The 25,329-nt window shown below is 42.7% G+C and overlaps 1 protein-coding gene across 1 annotated transcript; it reads left to right on the forward strand.

The window, feature by feature from the left end:
• The first annotated feature begins 750 nt into the window (after window positions 1–750).
• On the forward strand, window positions 751–7,322 carry LOC121871997. Its single transcript, XM_042374618.1, has 6 exons — window positions 751–768; window positions 1,090–1,756; window positions 1,906–2,414; window positions 2,505–3,332; window positions 5,848–6,029; window positions 6,704–7,322. The coding sequence occupies exons 1-6, from the start codon at window positions 751–753 to the stop codon at window positions 7,320–7,322; spliced, it is 2,823 nt and encodes a 940-aa protein (XP_042230552.1).
• Window positions 7,323–25,329: the final 18,007 nt, after the last annotated feature.

Below are 25,329 nucleotides of genomic sequence, written 5' to 3' on the forward strand. Positions count from 1 at the left end.
ATTAATCAATCAGTATGGAGCAGATATATACTATTTTGTAATATAAAACAAATAATAATAAATTATAACATAACATGACTTAATATAACATAACATAATATAATATAACATAACATAACATAACTAAATACAGCATAACATAACTTAACATAATATGTTATAATATATTATAACATAAGATAACTTAATATAACATAACATAATATAACATAACATAACTTAATATAACATAACTTAACTTAACATAACATATTGTAACATAATATATTATAAAATATTATGACATGATAACTAAATATCACATAACATAATATAACATAACATAACAAATTTATATAACATACCATAACTTAACATAACATAATATAACATAACATAACATAACATAGTGTAACCTAACATAAAATAACCTAACATAACATAACATTACCTGACATAACATAACATAACATAATAATAATAAGGGGGAAGGATGTTCCAAATCTATTAGAGGTATGCCATCCGAAGCAAATACGGGACGGAGTTAGGAGTGCACAAGAAGAAACAAGGCAGGCAGCCAATTAACCTGTATGGAGCTGCGTCTGACCATGCTGTTTCTAATCCTATTTCTGATTCAAATGATGCTAATGAAGATGCTATCTCTGATTTAAATAATGACTCAAATGACTTAGGTCTTAATAATCCTATAATGGTCAAGAAGTAAATCCTGACAATTCAGAAGAATTAAGTAATATTCCCATAACTGCAGAAATGTTAAAAGAAGCTCAAGTAAGTGATACAAGTTTGTTGCCATACATAGATAAAGCTGTAGGACTTGGGGAGATTATTAACCATCCTCATTGTTATTATTTAAAGTTTGGAATTTTTATGAGAAAATATCGTCCATGCCATGTCCCTGCTAATGAGACTTGGAATAACATTCATCAGATTGTAATACCCAGTAAACTCAGACCAGATATTCTCTCACTTGCACATGATTATATAGGTGGACACTTAGCAGTCATGAAAACTTACCATAAAATCTTACGGCACTTCTGTTGGCCAAAGCTTAAGAGTGATGTTGCTTAATACTGTAAAACTTGCCATGAGTGCCAGGTCACAGGAACACCAAATCAGATCATTAAACCAGCTCCCCTAATACCAATTCCTGTGTCTCAAGAACCATTCCACAAGGTGATAATTGACACTGTGGAACCTTTACCAAAAACCAGAAGTGGAAATCAGAACTTGTTGACCATAAGATGCATCACGTCCAAGTTAATCATCAAATCATTGACTCAATTCTTTGCTCAGTACGGGATCCCCAGTCAAATTCAGTCAGATCAGGATTCACCTTTCACTTCCAATGTGTTTAAACAAGTGATGGCCACTGCTTATCATCCAGAGTCCCAAGGAGCTTTAGAAAGGTTCCATCAAACTTACAAAAACATGTTAACGAAATACTGTAATGAAAACAGTGTTGACTGGGATGAAGGTGTTCACTTTGTGTTATCTGTTATTAGGAGCAGTAAGCAAGAATCCCTTGGGCTTTCTCCGTTTGAGTTAGTGTTCGGCCATGAGGTTAGAGGACCTTTGAAGGTATTGAAAGATTCATGGTTGGATGATAAACCTCAGAAATCCCTGTTAACCTATGTTACTCAGTTTAAAGAAATAATTAAGAAAGCATTAGAATTTGCTAGGTCTAAATTAGAGAAAGTTCAGAGTCATATGAAGAACAAATTTGACAGAAATTTAGAGTTTAGTGAGTTCAAGCCAGGTGATAAAGTCCATTACAGTCACAATTTTATGGCCCTTATGATGTTAAAAGCAAAATTAATGATGTTAATTATATCATAAAAACACCTTAACGTAGAAAATCAGACACACGTGTTCACATTAATCTGCTTAAGAGGTATTACCCTAGAGATGAAAGTTCAGTGGTCAGTGTGGTGTTGAGTTCACCTGACTACAGTGAAGAGCATGCAGAGTTTCAAGAGATTCAGATCAATAATGAAATGAAGTTGCAAAATTCTGACATACTGGCTAATCCCTTTAAAAAAATTCATCATCTATCATCAGATCAAGCTGAAGATGTGAGGTGCCTTCTCCAGGACTTCCCACAGCTATTTGTGGACATTCCACAGCGGTGCCGACTGGTGCAGCATGATGTTGAACTGGTGGAGGGCGCCAAACCAATCAAGCAGGCACCATATCACATGAATCCAGCTAAGCGAGAACTTCTTGAGCAAGAAGTGAAGTTCCTTCTCGCTTACAACTTCGTTGAAAAGAGTAGCAGTGAGTGGGCTTCCCCTTGCCTACTTGTGCCGAAACCTATTGGGAGTTCAAGAATGTGCGCGGACTACCGCAGAATGAAGAGCATCACAAAAACAGATTCATACTCAATACCAAGAATTGACGACATAATAGACAATCTGGTAAAAACAGAGTTCCTGACGAAAATCGACCTTGTCATGGCCCTTGGACTATAAAACGCTCCGAGTATCTCCCAGCGGCTCATCCACCAGGTTAAATGTGGTCTAGACGGAGTGCAGTCTTACCTTGATGACCTCAATGTATACAGCAGCACCTGGGAGGAACACTTGTCACGACTACGCCTTCTTTTCGTCAGTCTTGCTGAAGCTTGTCTCACGATCAACTTACTCAAGAGTAAATTCGCCCATGCTAAACTAGTCTACCTGGGGCACATCGTAGGGTTTAGTGAGGTCAGTCCAGTTGCAGGGAAGGTAGAAGCCATCAACAACCTACCGATTCCTGAGACCCCGAAAGGAGGCCATGAGGTTTCTGGGTACGGCTGGATACTACAGACGGTTCTGCCAAACTTATCTCAAGTTGTAATTCCACTAACTGACCTTGTGAGCCCAAAGAAAAAATTCACTTGGACACCTGCTTGTCAAGAAGCATTCAACAAGATGCGCATTCTGCTCACCAATGCACCAGTTCTCCAAGCACCAGACTTCAGCCAACCATTCATCCTTCAAGTAGATGCCAGTGACTTAGAGGCTGTAGCTGTATTACTCCAAGAGGGAGCAGACGAGATTTTACATCCGGTATGTTATGCTTCAACCAAGTTCAAGAAACATCAGAAGAACTATGCTACAATAGAAAAAGAATGTACTGCATTGCTGTATGGACTAGATAAGATAAATGTGAACCTCAGTAGTTCAGTTGATTCTATTATTGTTTATACTGATCATAACCCCCTAAAGTTTATAAATAAAATGCAGAATAAGAATCAAAGATTAATGAGGTGGTCTCTTGCCTCACAGCAATATAAGTGGGCCATAAAACATATAAAGGGAAGGGATAATATAATTGCAGATGTGTTGTCAAAAGTTTGAACAAGCTCTTTCCTTAGATTTATTTAGCACCCTAATTAATCTCTCAAGGGGCGAGATGTTACGTGCAACGTAGGATATAACTACTCTTAACAACCAATTACTAAATGAGCTATATGCCCCTGCCAGACGTACTGTAAATGAGTATGGGTTCTTCATATATATATTGTATAATTTTATATTTTTCCAGACTAGAATTACATTGCTTTGTTTCTGTGTATGTAAATAGTTTATATTATTAAAGTCAGTAAGACTGTAATAACATTAACAATGAGACATTATGTCATGTACGATGCTTGGGTCAGTCAGCAAACTCCCACTACACCTCCCACACCACGACCCAAAACACCCCTACATCACCTCCCACACCACACCCCACAACACCTACCACACCACGCCCCACAACACCTCCCACACCACTCCTCAAAACATTCCTACAACACCTTCCACACCATGCCCCACAACACCTCCACACGCGCCACACAACACCCCTACAACACCTCCCACACCACACCCCACAACACCTACCACACCACGCCCCACAACACCTCCGACACCAAGCCCCACAATACTCCTGCAACACTTTCCACACTACGCCTCACAACACCACCCACACTACGCCCCATAACACTCCTACAACACCTTCCACACCACGCCCCACAGCACCTCCCACGCGACGCCACGATACATTCCTACAACACACTCTACACCACGCCCCAAAACACCTACACCACTCCCCACAACATTTTTCACACCATGCCCCACAACACCTCCTACACCACGCCCCACAACACCATCCACACTACGCCCCACAACACCATCCACACTACGCCCCACAACACCTACACCTTCCACACCACGCCCCACAACACCAGCTACAACACCTCCCACACCACGCTCCACAACACCACCTACAACACCTCCCACACCAAGCCCCACAATACATTCCACACCACTCCCCACAACAACTCCTTCACCACTCCCCACAATACCTCACATACCCCGCCCCACAACATCTCCTACAACACGTCCCACAACAAGTCCATGGTCATAATTATACACTGACACATTTCTTTATCATCAGTTAATTCAATAACCACATTACTGAAGTATACATCCAATACACTGTCATGTGTAATTATCATGTATAAGCCAAAAAATTTATTTACAATGTCCTCACACTCACACTTTTCGTGATACTCGGAGACAGAATGGGATAGGAGGGTATACAAATAATAATAATAATAATAATAATAATAATAATAATAATAATAATAATAATTGCCAAGCCCTTGGTTACTACTGTGTCCAGTTTTCAGTTTCTTGACTCAAAAAGTGCCAGAGATATTCCCTGGACAAATAACCAACCATGACCCGTGTAATTGCACCTCTACATTACATAAAAATTCACCCAAATATATAATACTGTAATGTATAAGCCCAAATTATTCCATAAGTTATTCATCCATGCTTCAGTTGTTGACATTATACATGGCGTTTTTTTTTCTTTTTTTTTACGGGGATTAGCCCACCCGGGCACAGGTTATTGACCCCACGTCGGGGCCTGGGGGGCGAAAATGTAGTAATAATAATAATAATAATAACAATAACAATAATAATAATAATAATTCAGATAAGTAAAGTTCATAATAAGAATTACCCCCCAAAAATGATAAAATAATAATGATATCAATAATAATAATAATAATAATAATAATAATAATAATAATAATAATAATAATAATAAAGAACTATAGGAAATATAAAAATGAAAAAAGATCAAGAGTGAGAAACAATGTATGTATGTTGTGTTGTCAATGGTAAGAGGAACAGTTGAGACCCTACAATTGTGTGTAAATGAGGCAAAAAGTCAGATCAGCAATCTGGGACTTGGTCACAGGCTTGCAAGGAGCAAGCGAGGTCAACTAACTAACCATAACAAGATTTATCTGACGTGTTCCCTTCCCACACTCTCAGAGGGCAGACGGGGTCAACCAAATATAAACACCTCGCCTGCCCCTCAACACTCTCACGTCATAGAGACAGGGGAGAGGATAGAGACATCACAATTCAACGAGAGAACACCTCACTTAAGTGTTCTCCATAAGTGTACTCAATAAACTTCCTCTGGTAGAGAAGGCATAATATACTCTCAACCGAACTAGATACCTGTGAAACTATATTTTTCTACAATAAAGAAAAAGACAGCAAAGGGTTTACATTAGTCCTGCCACTTAAGAGTTCCAGAATTTATTTAAAACAATTTATGTAATACCAAAAGATCTATTACATTTGGTGGTAGTGCAGCGAGACGAATAATATAACCAGTCAGACACTCAGGAACAAATAAAACAAGCGATTCCAGTGACTTAAATGGTACTTTAAGTGAATCATGAACAAACAAGCATTTACAAGAAAAATAAGTATACAGTTACTAAAATAAACACCTGCAAAACGTATACATAGAGACACAGTGACAACAAAGACATTATAAGAAGATTTTCTAACTTAGCAGTCTAGTTCTCAACTACGCACAGTTGAAGATTACCCAGACTGGAGTCGACTCCTGCCGAGCCTACCCGAATGTGGACTGAGATCAGTACCAGCTAACACTACATCACGGGATTTAAGGAAGGTTGTCAAAGTGGTTCAAGACAGCCCCAGGTCAGCCCCCAGGCTGACCGCCCCAAGAAGGTCAGCCCTCCAGGTGGATCGCCTCAGACGTGACATCATCCCTCCCAGAGTTGTACGTCATCACCAGCGCGGAACTCTTCGGACTCTCTACTCAGGTAGATCACAAACAATCATTATTTTATAAACTACACAAACACAAGTGAACTTCCAGAAGTCTTCACATGTAGTCAATATAAAATATAAATTACTTGCACAAATGCGCAAAGGCCAAATTAAATAAACACATTTAAAAGTACGCCCTCTACTTACAAAAAGTAGATATATAATCCATACTTTTACATACTTTTAGTAATTTCTATTACTTTTTAATAAGTTTAATATATTTCTCTTCATTTTCCTAATTCGTTACAAATATTTTTGCATTACTCAGTGAGTGGGCAACGAAGTGAGTTTTATACAGTGAGTGAAGTGATAAATATTCCTTTTTAAGGAAAGTCTTCCAAAAGATTTTCGGTATCAAACAGGAAATTAGTGAATCAGACTATTATAGTCAATCATCTAAATATTCACTGGAGCAAGTAACAACTGATAGTGAGGAAGAATTACCGCAAATTAGCCAAATAGAGTTAACCCCCACCGATTCTTTAGCTAGCTGTGAAAATTTCATAGATGCCCAAAATTTTGCCGAACACACTAAGATACTGTAGACCTCAAATCTTATATGGAATCCTCAGATTGGTTGACAATGACAACGTGTCTATAAACAATTTATATAGGATTATTGGGTTCCTTCAGTTTGTCTTGTCACCAAATGAACCCTTACTCAAGAAAGCCCAAAAGAAAGAATTTAAAGTTGGGATTATGCTTGTAGACTACTTGGAGGAAATTGCTGAACCGGCGGAACATACTCCTAGGGCTCTGTCAGTGGCACCAGTCACCAGCTCTAAGGAAAAACCACAAGCCATCACCGGAACCAAACCCAAAATGATTCGTTTTTGCAAAGTCTGCAAACGTAAGGGGCATACCATAGAAAAATGTTGGTTTGCAAGACAAGCAGATAAGTACCCAGCCATCCAGTGGCAAGATCGAGAAAAAGGATCCTCGCAGGACTTTACAAATTCAGATAGTCATGCTAAACCAAAAATTCCAAGGGGACATTACACAGGAAATAAAATGTCTCAAAACACGAAAGGCACTCCGAATAAATGGTGTGTAATACAGCAGTCTCCATACCACAACACGGAAGATTGCAGAAAAATACAGCGTATGACGCAAAAAATTGAAAATCGACGGGAGACAAGTACACTGCCTTCGGGGGAAGAGGCGCGCGTCCAGCAACACGCTCTTGGATAGCGTTAACGGTTCAAGAAAACAACGCTTCCATCACCGGCTCACAGGCTCATTAATCACTGCATTAAATAAAGTGGACATGTTGACTGTTCCAGCGAGGATAGGTAACAATCAGTTATCCCAAGATATAGATAGGGGGGCCTGTGTCAATGTTATTTCATTAACGTCGTTCAATGAACGACACACATGTCCGGTGTGTCGGGAATCCAATTAGACATAGCCGGGGTGATAACACTACCAATCCGTTTTTCTAGGTCCAGCAAAATATTTCTGGCAGATTTCTACATAGTCAAGGCATTTTCTTTGCCAGCGGACAGGTTATTTGGCCTGGCCACTCTAAGGCAGAACAACATTAACGTTCAGCCACGAAATCAAACAATCACGCATAATTGTAAAACATAGCACACCATGCAAACTTCACATCCATTGCTAACTTCAGGTGTTCGTGTAATAACTGCCTCGACAGGCGCGGGGGAGTCCTTGGCACAAAAGCAATTAGTTTTGGAGTCACTCTCTGAAACTCCTCGTAGTAGCTGGAAGGACATTTCTGATGTGCTAACTGGTGTACAGCGGTTACTTAGCCAGGAACTTACTAGAGTCATAGTACGTTTGCCAAATGTGAGTGAAGGAACAGATGTTGTGTGTCTGAGTGAAAGTTCACGAGTGAAAGGTTTGTCACTTGAGTCTACCCTAAGCACTGTTAGAATAGGTAGTCTCACAGATGTCCTCGTTCTCAATAGAACTGGGGACCCATAACCTTAAGAAAGGGATGTAGTTTAAGTAATTTCTTTGTTTACGACAAACCGGTTACCGCAGAACCAATAGAATTAACAATAGGAAGTATAACACAGGGGGAATCGAACGAAAAATCACATATTGTAGATAAAGTAGCGTTAATAGCGCCACACGTGAAAGTAGTCCATCATCCTCAAGGCAAAAGTGATCTCTTAGAATTACTCGCCGAGTTGAAGAAAATCATAGCATTGCCTGGAGATCCCTAGGTAAAATAACGTTGATAAAATATCATATTCCACTCAAGCCGTACACTAACCCAATCTACATCCCAACATATAGGCTACAACACAGCAGAAGGGCAGCAGATAGTACAAGACATAGTGGACCAACGGGTAATCCAACCTTCCTCATCACCATGAGACTCGCCTTTATTCCTAGTTCCCAAGAAGGATGGAGGATGGAGACCATTCATAGATTTTCGACGAGTCAACCAGGTAACTGTACCAGACAGATTCCCAATGCCTGTCCTAACTGACTTACTACAGTTTCTGGGAAAAGATAACACAGTCTTCAGTAACCTAGATTTACTTAGCGGGTACTGGCAATTTCCCTTCCATGAGGAATCCCTCGAGGTAACTGCATTCAGTACACCAAGGGAACCTTTCGAATTCTTAAGAATGCCAGTTGGCCTAAGAAATGCCCCGCTAACATTCCAAAGAATGTTAAATACCTTGTTTTCTGGAATGATAGATAACACAGTCTATGCCTGTCTAGATTATCTAATCTTAGTAAGGAAAGATGTACAGTACAAAGCCATTTAACCTTTACATCGCGTGTCACGCACTTGCCATTTTGTTCTGGCTACCGCCAGACGATTTATTCAGTTTAGGGTAACCTCCCGCTGTGAAAGGGTTAAAGAAACTATGAGAAGTTTTCACAAAGCTCCAAATAGCTGTATTGAAAAGGAAACTTTCCTAATGTGAATTTTTCATATCGAAAATCCATTTTCTTGGACACGTAGTGGATGACAATGGTATACAGACAATAGATTGCAAGGTTAAGGCGGTGAAGCAATTCCCTTGTCTCAAGAACGTGGATCAACTTCGTAGTTTCCTAGCATTATCAGGATATTACCGGTCTTTCAGTGAAGGTTATGCCAAATTAGCCTCACCACTCACTAAACTCCTCAAAACGGATGTAGAGTATATATGGAATAAAGAACAAGAGGGCAGTTTTAATGCCCTCAAGGGCGCCTTAACGAACGCTCCAGTGCTGGCCTATCTTGACTACATAAAACTATTTACCATGTGCACTAATGCCTCAGGCCTAGGTTTAGGGGCGATGCTCATGCAAACTGATCATCGAAGAAAATGGCGTGTAATAACATACGCCAGTCGCACCCTCACTGATGCAGAAGCACGCTATTCAGCTACTCACTTAGAAGCATTAGCTGTAGTGTGTGCACTCAAGTATTTTCGGGATCTCATTTTGGGATATCCGATCACAGCCCACACAGATCATGTGGCAGTGACAGAACTATTTAATAGGAAGAACTTATCAGGGCAATTAGCGCGCTGGTATCTGACCATAAAGGAGTTGACGTTGGGGATTACTGGCCTCTTCGCCGTTAGGCTATTTCGGCCGAAGCTGATGTCTTCTTTCTGCTTCTAGTCTTGGTCTTCTTTCTTGCTACAACTAATCTGATGTTCTTGTTTCTTCTTTTCTTGTTATTCTTGTGTTCTTCTTGTTCTTGGTATTTTGGTTACTTCTTTCTTCTTGTTGTTTTATTTGGGATGAATTATGGTATGCGTGAGTGATATGATGGTGAGTTACTGACAGACCAGATGAAATGGCTTGTCAGGTGACTAGTTTCTCTGATTTTTTTTTTTTTTTTTTTTTTTTTTTTTTTTTTTTTTTTTTTTTGTCTTTTGTAGCCCGTGTCTTTTTGTTTGAATATGTGTTGGTGGGTGTCAGTTTTACTTGGTATATGTGCGTGTTGTATGTAATGAAAAGGTTTGTGATGTGTCTCTCATGTTGTATGTTTTAATTTTTGTTTTATTCATTTTTATTTGCTTTAGGGCATGGTTACATACATATTATAGATATAAAAAGAGTTCATGTGTGTGTCAATCATAACATGCCGATAAGATGGGTCTCCTTGAGGAAGATTATTACAGCGTCACTTATGGTGACATCATCTTGCAATAAATTGGGTACAGTCAGCACGAAGCCTTGCTCGGCAGCTAGGATCACCAGCTGCCGGCGCTCTGGTTCGTACTGGCTGCACTCAGTCAGAATATGTCGGATAGAAAGAATTTTGTTACACGTGGCACAGATAGGTGGAAAGGAATTGTCAAGATAGGCTTTTAGGTGGGTCAGATAGGTACAGTTCAGCCTTAGTCTGGCGAGCACGACCTCTTCCCTCCTATTCTTTCTATATGCTGAAAGCCAATTTCCTATGTTAGTCTTCCAGTTGTTGTGAAGATCTAACCTCGTCCACTCAAGTTGCCACTTCCCAATTGTATATGTCTTCCCCAAGGAGAGACACGACTGAGGCTCCCAGGGTACATTAGTTGTCTCCCCGAGACCCACAGTCGCTCTTGCTAATCTGTCTGCCTGTTCATTGCCCCAAATGTTGCAATGCCCAGGCACCCACACCAGCACAATATTCTTGGCACACTCATGTAGTTTATTAATAATGTTGCCCTGTATCTCATTGCTGGTAGTATCACCACCTTGAATTGCTTTAAGAGCTGACATGGAATCTGAAATGACAGCAACATCATTGACATTGCTTGTTATTGCAATGTCAATGGCTCTACTTATTGCGAACATCTCTGCAGAGAATATGGTTGTATGCCGCGGCAGGCGGGAGCTCCACTCCCCGTCTCTGCTCCAGATACCGGCTCCAACGTTGTCGTCAGTCTTGGACCCGTCGGTGTACACGTGAGTATAGGCGCTGTATCCTTCCAGAAATTGATAGAAAAGTTGCCTCAGGAGCTCAGGATGAAAGTCATTCTTCGCTCCTGGAAGCCACGATGTTTCCACATGGAAGTTGGGGTTCTCCCATGGCGGACACAACGGTGGAACGTATCTATCAACGTCTTCGAAATGGATACCAGCACCCTGGCACAAGGTCTGGAGGCGGACAACCGAGGACGGGGACCTACGCAGTTGCAGGAAACGGAATTTAGCAACAGCACACCAACCTGGGTGGCCTGTGCCGCGCTTCCTAGCCGCACTCAACCCGTACCTTAGCGTCAACATGTCCCTCCTGATGTGAAGTGGAGGGACGTGGGCCTCAACCTCTAGTTTACCTACACGTGTACACCTGTAAGCACCCAGACATAGACGAAGGCATCGGTTCTGTATTCTGGTCAGCTTTGCGAGTGTGGTGTCGCATGCCGAAGCATACAACTGGCATCCATAATCAAGTTTTGATCTGATCAGGGTCTTATACACCATTAATAAAGATTTCCTATCGGCTCCCCATGTAGTACCTGATAAAACTTTCAGGATGTTTGTGACTTTAAGACATTTACTTTCAAGTTCGTTAATGTGGTTTTTCCACGTTAATTTCCGGTCAAAATGAACACCAAGAAATTTTACTGAAGTCTGAAATTTAATAGGAGTATCATTTAATTTTAATACTGGATTTCTAATGTTACGTTTCTTAGTGAAGACTACTCCTACTGTCTTCTCAACTGAAAACCTAAATCCCCATTGTATTGCCCACTGTTCCGCGGCTTTTAGGCCGGCTTGCATCCTTTGTGCAGATAGCCTCTCAACTCGAGAGGAGCGCCAGATTGCGCAATCGTCAGCAAACAAGGAGAATTTGAGGTCACTTAAGCTGGGGGCTGGTGATAGGAAATCATTAATCATTATAAGAAATAATATTGGGCCCAAAACGCTGCCTTGTGGAACTCCATTTTCTAAGACAAATGTGTCTGACTTTACGTTACCTTTTAATTTGACGGAAAAAGTCCTGTCTTGCAAAAAATTACGAATGAAAATTGGCAAATTACCTCTCAGACCCAAGGCGTGGAGCTTCATCATGAGGCCAGTCCGCCATGTCATGTCGAAAGCTTTTTCTATGTCTAAGAATACTGCAATTAGAGTTTCTTTACTGCAGAGCTTTTGAGATGTCAGTTTCAAGACTTATTAAATGATCTAGTGTGCTTCTACCTTGGCGGAAACCACACTGTCGATCGTTCAATAAGTTGTTACTTTCCAAAAAATACATTAGTCTACGCTTTATCATACGTTCCATGACCTTACACAGACAGTTTGTGAGCGAAATCGGACGGAATGAGTTGGTGTTGTTCGGGCATTTGTCCCTCTTCGGGATCGGTACGACATGGGCAAAGTGCCATGAGTTTGGAAACGTTCTGGACGTCCAGATCTCATTGTACACTTCTAGCAATTTGTCCAGGTTTCCCTGGTCAAGGTGCTTAATCATCTCGTATCGTATACCGTCAGGTCCAGGAGTAGAGCCCTTGCCCTTATTTAAAGCAAAGGAAAGTTCCTCTGGGGAAAATGCTCGATTGTAGTCCTGTTCGTCCCCGTTCTCGAAGTCGAGATGCAAGAGCTCGGCACGATCACGGAACACGCCGAAGCGTGGATCATGATTGGTGGAGCTACTGGCATCTGCGAACTTCTGGCCTAGGGTGTTGGCAATGGCCTGGGGTTCGTCGAGAATCCGCCCTCCACTACTCACCTGTGGGATAAAAGTCCTTCCTCCTTTGGATCTGACCCGGTTTATAGCCGACCATACCTCAGAGGAAGGGGTATCCTTGTTAATAGTGGAGACGAACGCCCGCCAAGACTCTCTCTTACACTCCCTGAGAACCCTCCTAGCCTTGGCTCTAGCTTTTTTATATTCAATTAAGTTGACAAGAGATGGAATTCTATTGAATAAACGGCATCGCCTATTTCGCTCACAAACCACTCGTCGGCAGTCTGGTGTCCACCATGGAACTCCAGGCCTGTGGGTTTTTGCAGAAGTCTTAGGAATTGTTAAATCTGCTGCGTGTATTATAGCTTGTTGTATGTGTGTAATTTTGGTGTTGATGTCTTGTCCAATGGTGTCTATACGAACGGCTCCTGAGTAGGCCCTCCAGTCTGCTTTCCTAAGGTTGTAGCGCACCTCGGGAGTAGCCGTTGGGGCGCCACACTCATAAGAAATGCAGATCGGAAAATGGTCGCTACCCAGAGAGTCGTCGTATGTAGAAAATTTACAATCTAATAGCAAGGCAGCATCAACTATAGAAAGATCTATAGCTGAGGCAGTGCCAAATCGTTCGTCCACTCGAGTCGCACTACCGTCATTCAGAAGAGACAAGTTGGAGTTGAGTATAGCTGCAGCCACCTGCTCTCCCCTCCCGTCACTCCGGACACTGCCCCACCGCAAATGGCGAGCATTGAGGTCGCCGAGGATCATTTTCTTTCCTGGCAGTTGGTTAAATAGCTCCTCAAGCTCACCATCGTCAATGAGCCCGCCCGGAGGACAGTATAGTGAACAGATGGCAACATAGCCAGTCCGAATCTTAACTCTGCACGCCACAGCCTGCAGGTTCACGTTCAGGTTGACTCTTTGCTGGGCGAATGAACTCCTAATGTATAGGGCTACCCCCCTTAGGTTGTCTCCCCTGTAGGACGTGTAGTTGTCAAATACAGGTGGGTCGTCGTGACCCGCAAGTAGCGTCTCTTGTAGGCAAAAAACGTCCGGCCGGAATAATGACATAAGTAAATGAAATTGAGCATTTTTATTCCTAGCACCTCTGCAATTCCACTGGATGATATTGAATTTTAAGTCTGAGAGTTGATATGGTCAGCGTTTTGGGCTTTATTTTTCTTTGCTCTTGTTTCTGGGGGGGAAATGAGTACCGGGGAAGGATACCCCGCATCAAATGAGCAGTCTCCCGGCTCCAAAAAGCCAGTACTCTGCTCGGCAGGGGCTCCCTGCCCCCGGTGTGTTTCAAGAATGCGAAAAACTGGTTGTGGTGATGAGTCTCTTGTCATGCTTTCGGTAGAAAGCAATCTCCTCCTTACATCGGGGTAGACAAGGTCGTGAGTCTGTTTGGGTTTAGTGGTCAGGTATAACTTGTTTTTAGTTTTAGTCTCGTTAGTAGTCATAGTTGTCTTTGTGTTCTCGTCTTTGGCGTCTGTGGTTGGATAACCGGTGATTGTGGAGTCAGTCTGTGTTGCGATGGTCGTGGTCTCAGTCTGTGTTCCAGTGGTGCACATTTTGGGAGGCGAGGTATTTTTGGATACAGCGGATGCGAAGGACATTCCAGGTGTTGGTGTCTGCAAGGACATCTCCACCTGCCTCTTAGCCTCCCTGTAGTCCAAATTGTTCTCTGCTCTCACCTTACTGATCTCATACTCCCTCAGGTAGGAAGGGCACTTCCTGTCTGAGGCAGCATGCTGACCCGAACAGTGGTAGCATTTTTCCTCCGTTTGTGTACAGTCATCGTCCCTGTGTCCGGTTTGAGCACATTTGGAGCATACCTGGGTGTTACGGCAGGCCTTACCAGTGTGTCCAAACCTTTGGCAGTTAAAACAACGCATGGGGAATGGAACGTATGTTTTGGTTTGGACCCTCTCATATCCTACCAAGATATGAGTGGGCCTAACAAGTCCGTCCAAAGTGAGTACAGCTGTAGTCGATCGTTTTCGTTCACCGTCTGTGGTCCTCCTATTAAAGACGAAAGCATCGACGACTCCTTGATCTTTCATGTGGTACTTAATTTCTTCATTACTCATCCCCTGAAATTCGTAGCTGTTAACTACAGCCTTACAGGTGTTGAGAAATGCTGGGATATACGGTTCCACTGTCGTTGAATGAAAAGTTTTCAGATTCAAGGCGTCCCTCATTTGCTGTGCGTCTTTAACGGTAACTTGGAGTTCGCCTTTTCTTGTCTTTCGGACTTTCTCCACGTCCCCTATCTGATCCTTAATGGCCTTCTGTATGATGAACCCATTAATTTTGTCAAACGAGGTAGACGTGTCAATAGTCCGAAAGTGGATTACTCGGGCCTTCTCAGTTGATACTTCTATGTTGCGTCTTTGTTGTGTGGTTTGGTCGGTAGCTGTTACATTGTCTAAGTCTGTCATTGGTCGTGGCAGTCGTGGGTCATGATTGGTCTCCCGCCTCTGCCTGTCCCTGCCTGGACGAGCAGAGGGGGGCTTGGTGTTTCCCCTCCCAGAGGGCATGGTTGGGGTGGCTGGGAACCACCCCTTGGGTACAGTTTTGGTTGTTTAATTACATATATTGATGTTGTTGCACTAAGGTTATGTAAGGCCCTTAGTGCCAAAAAAAATACTTTTACTTAAGGACGACCCCCGAACAGTGGTGTGCCTGCACGATCACAGACGTCACTGCTGGATTGGCCCAGGTTATTTCCCCGACCCCCACTGGAGACACACAATCCCACTCCGTGAGGTGTGCACCACTGGGGGGGGGCTCTAGCACGAATACTGAAGTATGGAAAAATCAGCAGGTGCCTCGGCCAGGGTAAGTGATAGAAAAAATGTAGTAAGGGAGAAAGCCCTCCTACCACGTCAGGAAGGACAACAGTTAGCGCTTCCCTCGCAGTTGTGTGGGTCACTCACACTAACTGTGGGGAGGGAATGCTAAGGTTGTCAGTCCTGAGCGCTCGTGAGGTGTCAAAAATTGGACAAGTGACACAGCCACTTTTAATATGAATTGCTGTGAAATGCTGTAATGCTGTTGAATAGCAAGAACAAGTGCAAGCGCACAAGATGCAGCGGGCTATGGCGAACAGAAACCGTTACGCAGAGTACTGTTCCCGCAAGAACGTCAGTCTCCTCCGGTGTCCAATCAGCCTCTGTATAAAGGAGTTCCCACCCGACTTCAAGTATTTGCCAGGCCATGCGAACGTGGTAGCTGATTCGCTATCTCGGCACATAGCGCCTCTCACGCCACTACCTACGTTCACTTTGTCACAGTTAAAGGAAGAACAGTTACAGGATCCACTGTGGTCCAAAGTTATTTATGCCTTGGAATCGGGAGACGAGGTAAATTAGCCCAAATTACCTCTACCACTCTCAGAGCTTTAGCTGCGGCACGACATACTACTGTATATCGCGCAGTGAAAGCACAACAATAGTTAATCTCTCAAATTGTTATTCTTAAATCATTAAAGGAAAACATTTTCACCCTTTTCAAAGCTGGGCATCCAGGGCCAGACAGATGTCTAACAGAAATTAGACAAAAATATTATTGGAAAACTATGAGGACCGACATCGAGCATCACATTGCTAATTGTTCATCTTGTGCAAAAACAAGGGAACAACGATAGATACCGCTCCAATCTTAGAATACCCGACGCCGGAACGTCCATGGGACACAGTTGCAATAATTTATTGCAACTACCAAAAAGCTATAAGGGCTCTAGTTACATACTTGTCTGCGTTGACCACTTCTCTAGATTTGTGGTACTGGCACAATTGCTGAACAAGTCGGCCGAATCAGTGGCTCATGCATTCGTCACTCATCTTATCTGTCCTTTTTCCACACCTAGAGTGATAGTCTCAGATAACGGGACAGAATTTAAGAATAAATTCTTAACAGCAATATGTCAGCAATACGACATCACACAAACCTTCACAACCGCCTACCATCCATCATCAAATGGGTTGGTCGAGCGTACAAAACGAAAAATTCTTGAGATTATCCGACATGAGGTGAATCCAATGCATAGTTCATGGGAGGACTGGCTTCCACAAGTTCCAGCGTCCATCAATGGATCTATAAATAGCTTTACAGGCAAATCGCCATCCTACATAATATACACGACCGATAAACGCTTGCCATATGATCTACTAGCAGGAACCCCAGAACCTGTGTACAATATGCATGACTATGCCCAGTAGCATGAAGTAGACTAAATTCCTTCTGCAATGCCAATAACATCTTTACAGACTCCCAGTTTGGATTTAGAGCTAGAAGGTCGACTGAGAGTTCTCTGCTATCCTGTACCAATGACGTATTAAATTCCTTTGATGACACTCAGTTCACAATCGGTAAAATCTTGGACCTCTCTAAAACCTTTGATACTGTCGACCAGACCATCCTCCTTTCAAAGCTTGAACATTACGGCGTTACGGACCTATCCCACAATTGTTTACCTCATATCTGTCCAACAGGAAGCAGTATGTCTGCTATAATAATCACCAATCTGACTCCTCGCCAATCTTGTATGGCGTCCCCCAAGGTTCCATTCTCGGTCCAGTACTGTTTTTGTTGTACATAAACGACATAGTCCATGCCAGCACACTCATAAAATACAACTTATTTGCAGACGATAGTAATCTCTATGACAGCAACTCAGACCTCTATTCCTATGAACACTGATTTGACTAAAGTCAGGACCTGGGTAATACGTAATAAACTGACCCTAAATCTTGAGAAAACCCACTACACGATCTTTCGCAGAAGAAAAAACTTACCTCCAGACTTGAACCCCCTTTACCTTGGTAATATAGTCCTCAAACGCGAACAAAATACTAAATTCCTCGGAGTTATTGTTGATGAGAAACTTAACTGAAGAAACCACATACAAGCCATACACAGTAAAATCAATAAACAGTGCGGTATCCTGTATCACACTCGACAGTCACTCACTCTTACAGCAATGAAAGATATATATCATGATCTTGTTTACCAACACCTGATACACTGTCACACCCTATGGGGGGGGCCTCCGGCTCTTCAAAAACACAATCCCTGGATACTGCACAAAAGAGAGTTGTACGGACAATGACCTATTAAAAAAAAACAGATCACGCAAACGAAAAATATGCTATATTGAAAATGTTAAAATTCGAAGATATTAACACATACTTCTGTGCCCTCTTTGTTTACAAATCTATCAATCATTTCCTTGATAATAATTGTTTCCAGTTCCGGAATAATCAGAGATATGCAACTTAAGGCACCCAGAGCTAATAAGACTACTCCCCATGTGCTCCTCTAAGCCCCAGACCTCCATAAAATATCATGGTGTGAAGGTGTGGAGCAACTTACCCCCACCCATCCGAGCAAAGACTATACTCCCTTCCTTTTAATCATCTCTTAAAAAATATCTATCGTCTAAGTATTAGCATTTCTTGTAATACCTACTATATATACCTGCTTTTATTGTACCATCAAAACTTTTTTTCGGAAATCATCATGTAAATAGATAAGAAATTACGATTGCAATAAACAAATTTGCCACCTAGACATAATCCTGACAGCCCTGTCCTTTTGTTCAATCTTAATACTGTTATACTGCTTCCCCATTATATTTATGTCTTTCATTTCCACTGTAATTTATGTAAATACTTATAATTAAAAAAAATAATGAATAAATATTGAAGTGATAACCGTGGTAAAATTCCGAGATATTCTTATTACCACCATACTATGTGTACTATTCCAGATGTTACGAAATGATACATAATACATCCTTGAGATAAATGTCCAGTATATAATTATCAGGTGCCTATAGGAAAGCTCAGGTTCTCAACTGGCTCAGCCATGTTAATATTGTTATTATTATCTACTCTGTATCTGTGTTTTTCGAGGGGGGGGGCTAAATAAATTGTTTCAATTCAATTCAATGTTTTCACAAGCATGCATCGAAAAGTACGAAAACATTTAGCAGCATCACGTGCTAAAATGATCAGCAAGTAACATAAACATGCAAAGCCTTTGACTCTGGAAATAGGAGACAAGGTAATGATAAAAGCGCCGGATCGTATATCAAAACTCTCTCCAAATTTCACTGGTCCATACGTGATTAGAGAGAAAGAACATGGAAACAAATTCCAAGTAGTTGAGCTAACGAGAAATGTAACAGATATAGTACACGTAGATAGAATGGAAAAAGTCAGTAGAAACTTAGTAGGGACTCCTAATGTAAATCAAATACATCCTACTTCTAGTACAACAGATGCTCAACAAACCATAACGATAGACAATACATATCGTCAAAAACTACGATCAACAAACAAAAATCTATAATTATCCTCCCCTCTTTTAGACATGGCTTGGATATCACTACTCCTGTTGGCCTGGAACGCGGTGACAACAGCAGCATCCCCAGCAGACGTCGTCAAACCCGGAGCTTTAGTTGCTCCACTTAGCAAAGTACTTGTAGTACAAGACGTTTAAACTGTCAAGTACGAGCGCCACGATCTAATGCACATGCCAGTGCACCAGAGGTCAATAGCTGTCCGCATTGAAACAGCTATGCAAACTCTGTAGGATCTCTAACAATAATCTACAATCTCTACAACACTTCAGAATGACCGTATGAATAGTGTTACGAGTTGGGGATTTAGAATATAGTTATACGTCTACCCAGATCCCAACAGGTAACAAAAAAAAACAAAACAAAGACAATCGGACTATAAAAGGGTAGACAAAGGATGCGAGTTTTCGTTGTGTATAATAAAGTACCATAAATCCCTTAAGAAAATATTCAGCTTATAAATTACCCTTAACCAAACTTAACCTAAACATTAACAGTATATACATATTAATAAACATAAAACAATCTTGAAGCAAGTGGACGTGGGGGAGGCAATACAAGATACAAGTACTTAAGTGAGGAGCTGAGATGGCTGACGAGTAAGGCTGAGTATTGTAGAAGACGGTAGGTAGTCACTGCGACGTAGGTTTAGAGGATAGATGATCCTGTGGTCACTTCCCAGAGCCAAGAGCTCTCTCCTCGAATTGGAGCTCACAAAGAAGACTTGGAGGAAGTGACGCAACAACCAGGATATGGAGAAGGGAAACCCCGGAGTGTTAACTAAGACGAGTCATACTCGTGTCTCGTCCCTAGATGGCGTTGCTCGAGGTGCTGGGTAGGTAGATCAGGACAATAGATGGCGTGGTTCGTAGTGCTGGGTGGAGGGGTTCGTAACAATAGTCAACTCAAACTAGTGAATCACTTCGAGGGAAAGCTCCCTATATCTCCTGAAGACATCGGGAAGAGTGTACATTCTCAACTGCATCAAAAACGTGGTCTGTTAAATTTTGTTGGTTTAATAAGTATCACCCTGTTTGGTACGGCAACAGTTGAAGATGTAGCTAGACTAGGGAACAGAATGAATGCAGTTACAGAAGCGGCTAAGAAACAAAATAGAGCCATTGAACAGTCCTACAAGGCAGTACTAACTCTGACCTCTCACATGAATGCTCTTGTTGACGAAACTAATCAACTAACATGCGTTGTCCAGGGATTCACATGGTCAGAATCTACACTGGAATGGCTTCTCTGCTTTACAGAATATATGCATGCAGCTGAAGCTTCTGTACAAGCTTTCATAGACACTAATAGTAGGTTCATAGCTGATCTAGTGAATGCAGGATTAGGTCGTGTTGATGGACAGTTGTTGTCAGTTGCTCAACTTATTGCCGCTTTACATATAGATGAAACTGAATATCATCTAACTCTTATCTTTCAAGAGCATGAAGTGGAATATTAGTACCCCTTATTAGAGACAACCGTAACACATAAGGAAATACTAATACACATTCCACTTAAATCACAAAAATAATGATGCATGGCACTTGGAACCATTTCCATTGAAAGTGATTGGCGATCTCTTAATTCTGAAGAAACAAACTGAATTAATAGTAGTATCAGAAGATTTTTCATTAGTTGCTGTGACTAAGCATGAAGTCCTAAATCATTGTAAGTCAACATATTTACAATTGCATGTATGTCCTGCATATGCTTTCGCTTCCACACGGGTTGCAGAAGCTACATGTGAATTAGCTATAGTACAAACTTGTGCGTCTACAGCCCTACTACAATGTGAATACACTCCAATACACATAGGTTAGTGTTTCACGCACATGTCAATAATGTGCAATATTTATATTTCCCAAATCAAACCAGTGTGATACTTATATGCCAGGATGTAGGTAAACATTTAGTTGTGGAGGGCTATCATACAGCACCAGACTATTGTGAAATTAGAAGTAATGCAATCACAACCTTTCCTACTCGTCATCATCTTGCATTTGTCAAAAACATTTCTTCTGAACTAGTACTGGCCAGAGGTAGGGGTAGGGCGGCAGCAGGGTAGTCGCTGCTCCCTTCGTGCACCCTGTTGGCGTATTTTACTTCGAGAATCGGTGTTGGGAAGTCCTGGGAGATAATGGCCAACTCTTGGCAATGTCTATAGGGCAGCAAAGGAGTCGGGACACCATTATGCACGTCAATCCAGGCTTGACACGACCTGTTGCCAAAGTTGACGTGTGCGTAGAGCGAGCCTAGGGCTGGGGCCATCTGTGAACCGTCTGCTGTGACGCGGAGGTCCTTGGGAGGCGGTCCTAGATCACTTGGAGAGAGCCCCAAGCATTGCAAATGCTGGGGACCGATGACCGTAGCCTCAGCGCCGGTGATGGGCAGCATCTCGAGACAGGAGGACACACTGCCGTAGGTCACGATGACGCTGATGTGCTGGGGGACTTTGGTCCTGGGACGCGAGGAGGAGTACACCCTCCTAATATGGGTCGGGCTTTGTCCAGGGTCGTCGTGCCTCTGATTTGGCGACTGTGGGCGGCCCTCACTGGTGGTAGGGCGCTGCTGCTTCCGCCGACGCTATCCCTTGGGTATGTTTGTCGGGCAACACTTGTCGTAGTGGCCCAGACGACCACACACATTGCACTGGACGCGTTTGGCTGGGCACCGTACTGTAAGTGACCAGTGGCCCTTGCGGTCACAACTGTTGCAGGTAGACTCGGCAGCTGGACACACCTGTGATCTGTGCTGCCTACCACAGCTGTTGCAGAGTGAGCCGGGCGTGGGCGTGGTGGGCGTAGGCGTTGGGGCAGACTTCTTGTCCTTCTTGTATTGGGACATAGCCTGTACGGCTGTAGGGGGAGCTCGAGGTAGCACACCTGGCAGCCTCGTAGGAGCGACATACTGTCAATACATCCTTAAGAGAGGAGGGAGAGTCGAGGGAGGTGAGGCATTGGACAAGCTCCTCGTCCTTAACACCCATCAGGATCACCTGCTTCAACTGGGTCTCCTCGCACTGCTGGTGATTACCGGGACACATGTCTATCTCCTCCGAGGCTCTCTTGAGTCGTACATAGAAATCATCAAAAGTCTCGCCCTCCATCTGTCTACAGCTAAACACTTCCCTCCTGAGGAGAGCTTCATTCCACTGACCTTTGATGTGCCGTTCTAGAACATCCAGTACCTCCTCTACAGACAACAAAGACGTCGGGGGCACTTGCAACGTGTGTTCCAACACATGCTGCGTTCCCAAAGACAGGCACATACGTAGTTGAATGAGCTGTTTAGGCTGTGGCAAGCTCTGGAGATCCACCATTGTAGCATAATCAGTCCACCGTCGCCGCCACTCACGAAAAGTCTGGAAAGTCTCATCAGGCTTCAAGGTGGGTGGGGGTTGGACAACCGCTTTGGTAGACGGCGTTGACGAGGTATCTGAGCCAGTCGGTACCGGAGAAGTGGAAGGGCCAAGGGCTTGATTAGCAGTGAGACTAGATATCAAAGCTGCAAGCCGTTCGTTATCTTCCAATCTCCGTTGGTGGTCCTCAGCACGTCTTTTCGCTTCGTCTTCGCGCCTCTCCTCCCTCATAAGCTTCATCAGAGCAATTATCTTTGAGGACGAGGCTGAGGGTCGAGGGGTGTGGCTGGGAGATGTGTTGGGAGAGGGTGGGGCGTTGCACTCTGACTGGTCATCCATCTCTGTAGAGCTGTCATCCGTCTGATTCATCCGGGTGCTAGGAACACCCCTGCGTGAGGCCCGGGCATAATTACTTTATCTGTATATTGTATCTCAAATCAGTGTTGACCGGTCAGCCCGTCGTATCAACCGGATCTGAGACAACAAAATTAATTGAATACACAGATAAGTAACTTATATATATATATATATATATATATATATATATATATATATATATATATATATATATATATATATATATATATATATATATATATATATATATATATATATATATATATATGAAGAAATGACCGTGGTCAGTGTGTTCGTGCGTCGGTTGGTGTGTGTAGGAGTGGTGGAGCGCGGAGGGAGGCGAGGCGTTGGGGGGTGAGCAGTGGGGGGTGAGTTACTCTTGAGGCAGCCTGGGACCACCACTCCTCACAAATGCCCTATATCAGCCTTCCACCTTAGGGAATCCTTTAAAACAAGGACACACACGAGGGGCACTTAAAGACACTTCACAGGAAATTGCGATCACTGCACACTGCTCAAAACTCGTTGGTCATTCAAACGAATTTTTGGGGGAGACAATGGCGACGGATGACGGCGTTGACGGAGGGGGTCTACCGGCCTTGATTTTACACGAACACATTTATTTCCACTTAATCGATCACTTGATACTCACTGTGCCATGGAGATGTTCGGGTACTTGGTTCTAACTACAGGGGCGAACAGTAACACCTGTAGAGTTCTGTAGGTTCTTATTAACGGAAATATACAGGAGTGCGCTTGCAAGCGCAGGTAGTCCTTACACTCCTATAGGGTCAACTGACCTCACTCTGACCTCTCAGGCGACATGTGGTAAGTGGTACATTAGCAGCTTCCAGATGTCGCCAGGCACATTTATCTAAGCGTGTGGTGACATGAAACAGGGGCATTGCCACACGCTCCTGACTAGATAAGTAATGTGTATATATAGAGTACATACATGGTATACATACAACATACATAATATACATACAGTGGTCACTGTAGTGATTATTGTGGTGGTTATTATGGTGGTGGCCGCTGTAGTGGTTATTGTAGTGGTCACTGTAGTGGTATTTTGGTGGTTATTGTGGTGATCACTGTTGTGGTTATTGTGGTGGTCCCTGTACTGGTTATTGTGGTGGGCATTGCAGTGGTTATTGTGGTGGTCATTTTAGAGCATATTGTAGTATTCATTGTAGTGGTTATAGTGGTGGTCATTGAATTGGTTATTGTGGTGGTCCCTGTAGGTTATTGTGGTGGTCATTGCAGTGGTTATTGTGGTGGTCATTGTGGTGTATTTTTGTGGTGGTCATTGTAGTGGTTATTGTAATGGCCATTGCACTGCTTATTATGGTGGTCATTGTAGTAGTTAATGTGGTGGTCATTGCAGTGGTTAATGTGGTGGTCATTGTAGTGGTTATTGTGGTGATCACTGTAATGGTTATTGTGGTGATCACTGTAATGGTTATTGTGGTGGTCACTGTAGTGATTATTGTGGTGGTCATTGCAGTGGTTATTGTAATGTTCATTGCACTGCTTATTATGATGGTCATTGTAGTAGTTATTGTGGTGGTCATTACAGTGGTTAATGTAGTGGTCATTGCAGTGGTTATTGTGGTGGACAATGCAGTAGTTATTGCGGATGTCATTACAGTGGTAATTGTGGTGGCCATTTCAGTAGGTATTGTGGTGGTGACTGTAGTGGTTATTGTGGTGGTCATTCCAGTGGTTTTGTGGTGGTTATTGCAGTGGTAATTGTGCTGGTCATTGCAGTAGTTATCGTGGTGGTCATTGTAGTGGTTATTGTGGTAGTAATGGCAGAGGATATTGTGGTGATTATTACAGTAGTTATTGTGGCGGTCATTGCAGTAGTCATTGTGGTAATTATTGCATTGGTTGTTGTGGTGGTTATTCTAACAACTTTGCTAAATTGTGAGTAAGTCGTCAAGTGATTTTGATGATAATCTCGTTATGAGGTACCAATTAATGGTGAGTTAGAAATCACGTGCTAAAAAAATCAATGTTTATTAAAGAACTCAATGAACTTATCACACACTGTAGTGGATATAAGGCAGTGTAGTTCTCATCACACCGCCTTTTCTGCTGGTCTGGACGTTAGTAAATGATGCTAATGTATCTTTTAGGAAACAATTGACATTTCTTGGGTTTTACTTTAATCTTCGACGTCTCTTTCCTTTTGAGGAATCTCCTTTGAGGTGGTGGCCCCGTCAGCAGAGGGTTCTTGCCTCACCATCAATGCATATATCCTCATGTCTTTATTTTTGTTTCCGTAGTTTCCTTTCCTCCACTCATTCTCCCGAATATATTGCGCCGCCTTTCCCTCCCTTTGTCTCCTTCTTTCTGCCCCAACGCACACACTCGCCACATTACCTCCCACATATCCTGTTTGTTAACCTACTCTCAGGCATTCTCGTGTTTCACCATCTCAAGGGACCTCCGCTCACTCCATCACTCCATAATTCACATCCTCGACCCTTACAGCCACAATCAAAAACTCAAC

Source organism: Homarus americanus, unplaced genomic scaffold, assembly GCF_018991925.1.
Source record: "Homarus americanus isolate GMGI-L3 unplaced genomic scaffold, GMGI_Hamer_2.0 scaffold51476, whole genome shotgun sequence".
In the NCBI taxonomy this organism is placed as follows: domain Eukaryota; kingdom Metazoa; phylum Arthropoda; class Malacostraca; order Decapoda; family Nephropidae; genus Homarus; species Homarus americanus.